We start from the raw sequence: 2,167 nt of genomic DNA, 5'->3' as shown, positions 1-2,167 counted from the left end.
AAGGGCGGGATGGGGCTCTGGGTGCGGGAATGAGGGACAGGATTGGGGGGGTCTGGATGGGGTTCTGGGTATGGGAAAGGCCAGAACAGAACGGGGTCCTTTTGGGCGTGGGGGTCAGGATGGGGCTCCATCCATGGGATGAGAGGTGGGATGGGGTCCTTTGAGGGGTCAGGACGAGATTCTGGATACGGGAATGGAGGTGGAGGCAGGATGGGACGTTATTTGAGGTCACGAGGGGAGTCAGGAGGACCCCTGTAATGGGAGTCAGGAGGGGACCATTTGTGGAGCCAGGATAAGGCTCTTCGAGGGCACAGGAGAGGACTCTGTGGGGTTGGCAGGGGATCCTTAGGGGTCGGGATGAGCCCTTTGTGGGGTCAGGAGGGGACCCTTTGTGGGGTCAGCAGAGCCACTCTAGGGTCCTCCAAGCCGCCAGGGGGCGCTCGGGTGGCGAAGCGATGGCCCCGCTCCCTACTGCGATCGCCGCGCGCTGATTGGCTGAGCTGGGAGGTCACCCCGGCGCGCGCCCCGGGATGGCAGCGGCGGGGCTGGGCCGGGGTCCGGTGAGTGTCCGTCAGTCCCCGTGTCTGTGTGTCCCTCTGTCCTTGTCCCTGTGTCCCTCCCTCTGCCTGTCCCCTCCCTGTGTCCCCCCGGTGCTGGTAAGCGCGGCCCGCGCCCCTTCACGGTCATCGTCCCCGTGCCTGCCGGCCCCTCACAGAGAGTGACCCCTCCTCGGGGCCCCGATGTGGGGGGGGAGTCCCACCTCACCCCCGTACTCCACCTTGGGAGCCGCTGTGCCTCTTGTTTCCATCCCTCCTTCTCCCGGTTCACCCCCATTTCCCGATTTTCCCCAGCTTCTTGTGCCCCCCTCCGGTGCCGGCACCCTTCCCTTCCCTTCCCTTCCCTTCCCTTCCCTTCCCTTCCCTTCCCTTCCCTTCCCTTCCCTTCCCTTCCCTTCCCTTCCCTGCCCTGCCCTGCCCTGCCCTGCCCTGCCCTGCCCTGCCCTGCCCTGCCCTGCCCTTCCCCCTCCCCGTGAGAGCGGCCCCCCCACCCTCGTGGGTGTTTTTGGGGTCCCCCCAGTTTCTCAGGGCAGTTTCGCCCCCCAGCTCTTGCTGCGCTGCCGCTCCTGGCGTAGCTTCGCCTCGCAGACGGACGGGGAGTCGCGCCTGGTGCAGGTGCTGCGGGAGAAGTTCCCGCAGGCGTCGGCCATCAAGGTCGTGGATATCTCAGGTACAGGAAAAGCTCTTTATTGTCCTAAACCACCCCCGAGGTTTGCAGAGGCAAAACCGAGTCATTCTCCAGCGGCCCCTGGGCTGCGAGGACCCCCAGAAGGGTCAGGAGTGTGAGGGCAAAGGTGCCTCACTTCGGCTCAAGCTTTGACTTTAATTGACTTTTAATTTCTCAGGAGGCTGCGGCGCCATGTACGAAATCCACATCGAGTCAGAGGAGTTCCGGGAGAAGCGCACGGTGCAGCAGCACCAGATGGTCAACCAGGTCAGGGGGCTCTGAGGGCTGCCCTGAGGCATGGGCTGGGTGTGAGGGAACAGGAGCAGTGCTCACAGCTGGAATGGGTGTCAGGGAATGGGTGTGGGAGAATGGGAGAAAGGGAACAGGAGCAGCTGGAATGGGTGAGTGACCCATCAATCCAGCTCCTGGCCCTGCACAGACACCCCAAAAACCCACCCTGGGAGCAGTGTCCAAACCTTCCTGAAGCTCTGGGGCCGTGCCCATTCCCTGGGGAGCCTGCTCAGTGTCAGAGCACCCTCTGGAGGCAGGACATCACTGGGGTGCTGTGCAGGGTTCCCAAATCATTTGGATTTCATGCAAAAGCCCCAAAGGGTTTGGTTTGGTGCACATGCAGCACCAGGAATGTGACAGCAAAGCAGCACCGGGAACTGTGTGTGTGACTCTGCACAAGGGCCACACTTATCCCAGAGCCTCAGCACCTCCAAACCCAGGGGGCTGAGGGTGCTCACCCACCCCAGAGCTGCCCCTGAGAGCTGCGCTTGCCTTGCAGGCCCTGAGCGAGGAGATCAAGCACATGCATGGCCTGCGCATCTTCACCTCAGCCCCCAAGCCCTGAGGCTGCACCCAGCACCAATAAAATGCTCCAGGGGGAGCCTAGGGCTGCTCCTCTGGATTTAAATTCCACCCAGTGTTGTGTGTTCAA

The 2,167-nt window shown here is 62.8% G+C and overlaps 1 protein-coding gene across 1 annotated transcript; it reads left to right on the top strand.

The window, feature by feature from the left end:
* The first annotated feature begins 506 nt into the window (after positions 1-506).
* On the top strand, positions 507-2,148 carry BOLA3 (bolA family member 3). The gene is made up of 4 exons (XM_083880550.1): positions 507-560; positions 1,104-1,227; positions 1,403-1,491; positions 2,015-2,148. Exons 1-4 carry the CDS (start codon positions 531-533, stop codon positions 2,078-2,080), a joined length of 309 nt encoding a protein of 102 aa, XP_083736676.1. The 5' UTR covers positions 507-530; the 3' UTR covers positions 2,081-2,148.
* The last annotated feature ends 19 nt before the right edge of the window (positions 2,149-2,167 follow it).

Source organism: Zosterops lateralis, assembly GCF_965231275.1.
Source record: "Zosterops lateralis genome assembly, chromosome: 30".
NCBI classification, from domain to species: domain Eukaryota; kingdom Metazoa; phylum Chordata; class Aves; order Passeriformes; family Zosteropidae; genus Zosterops; species Zosterops lateralis.
Note: the sequence above shows the minus strand (reverse complement) of the source record. Positions and strands in the feature narration are given on the sequence as shown.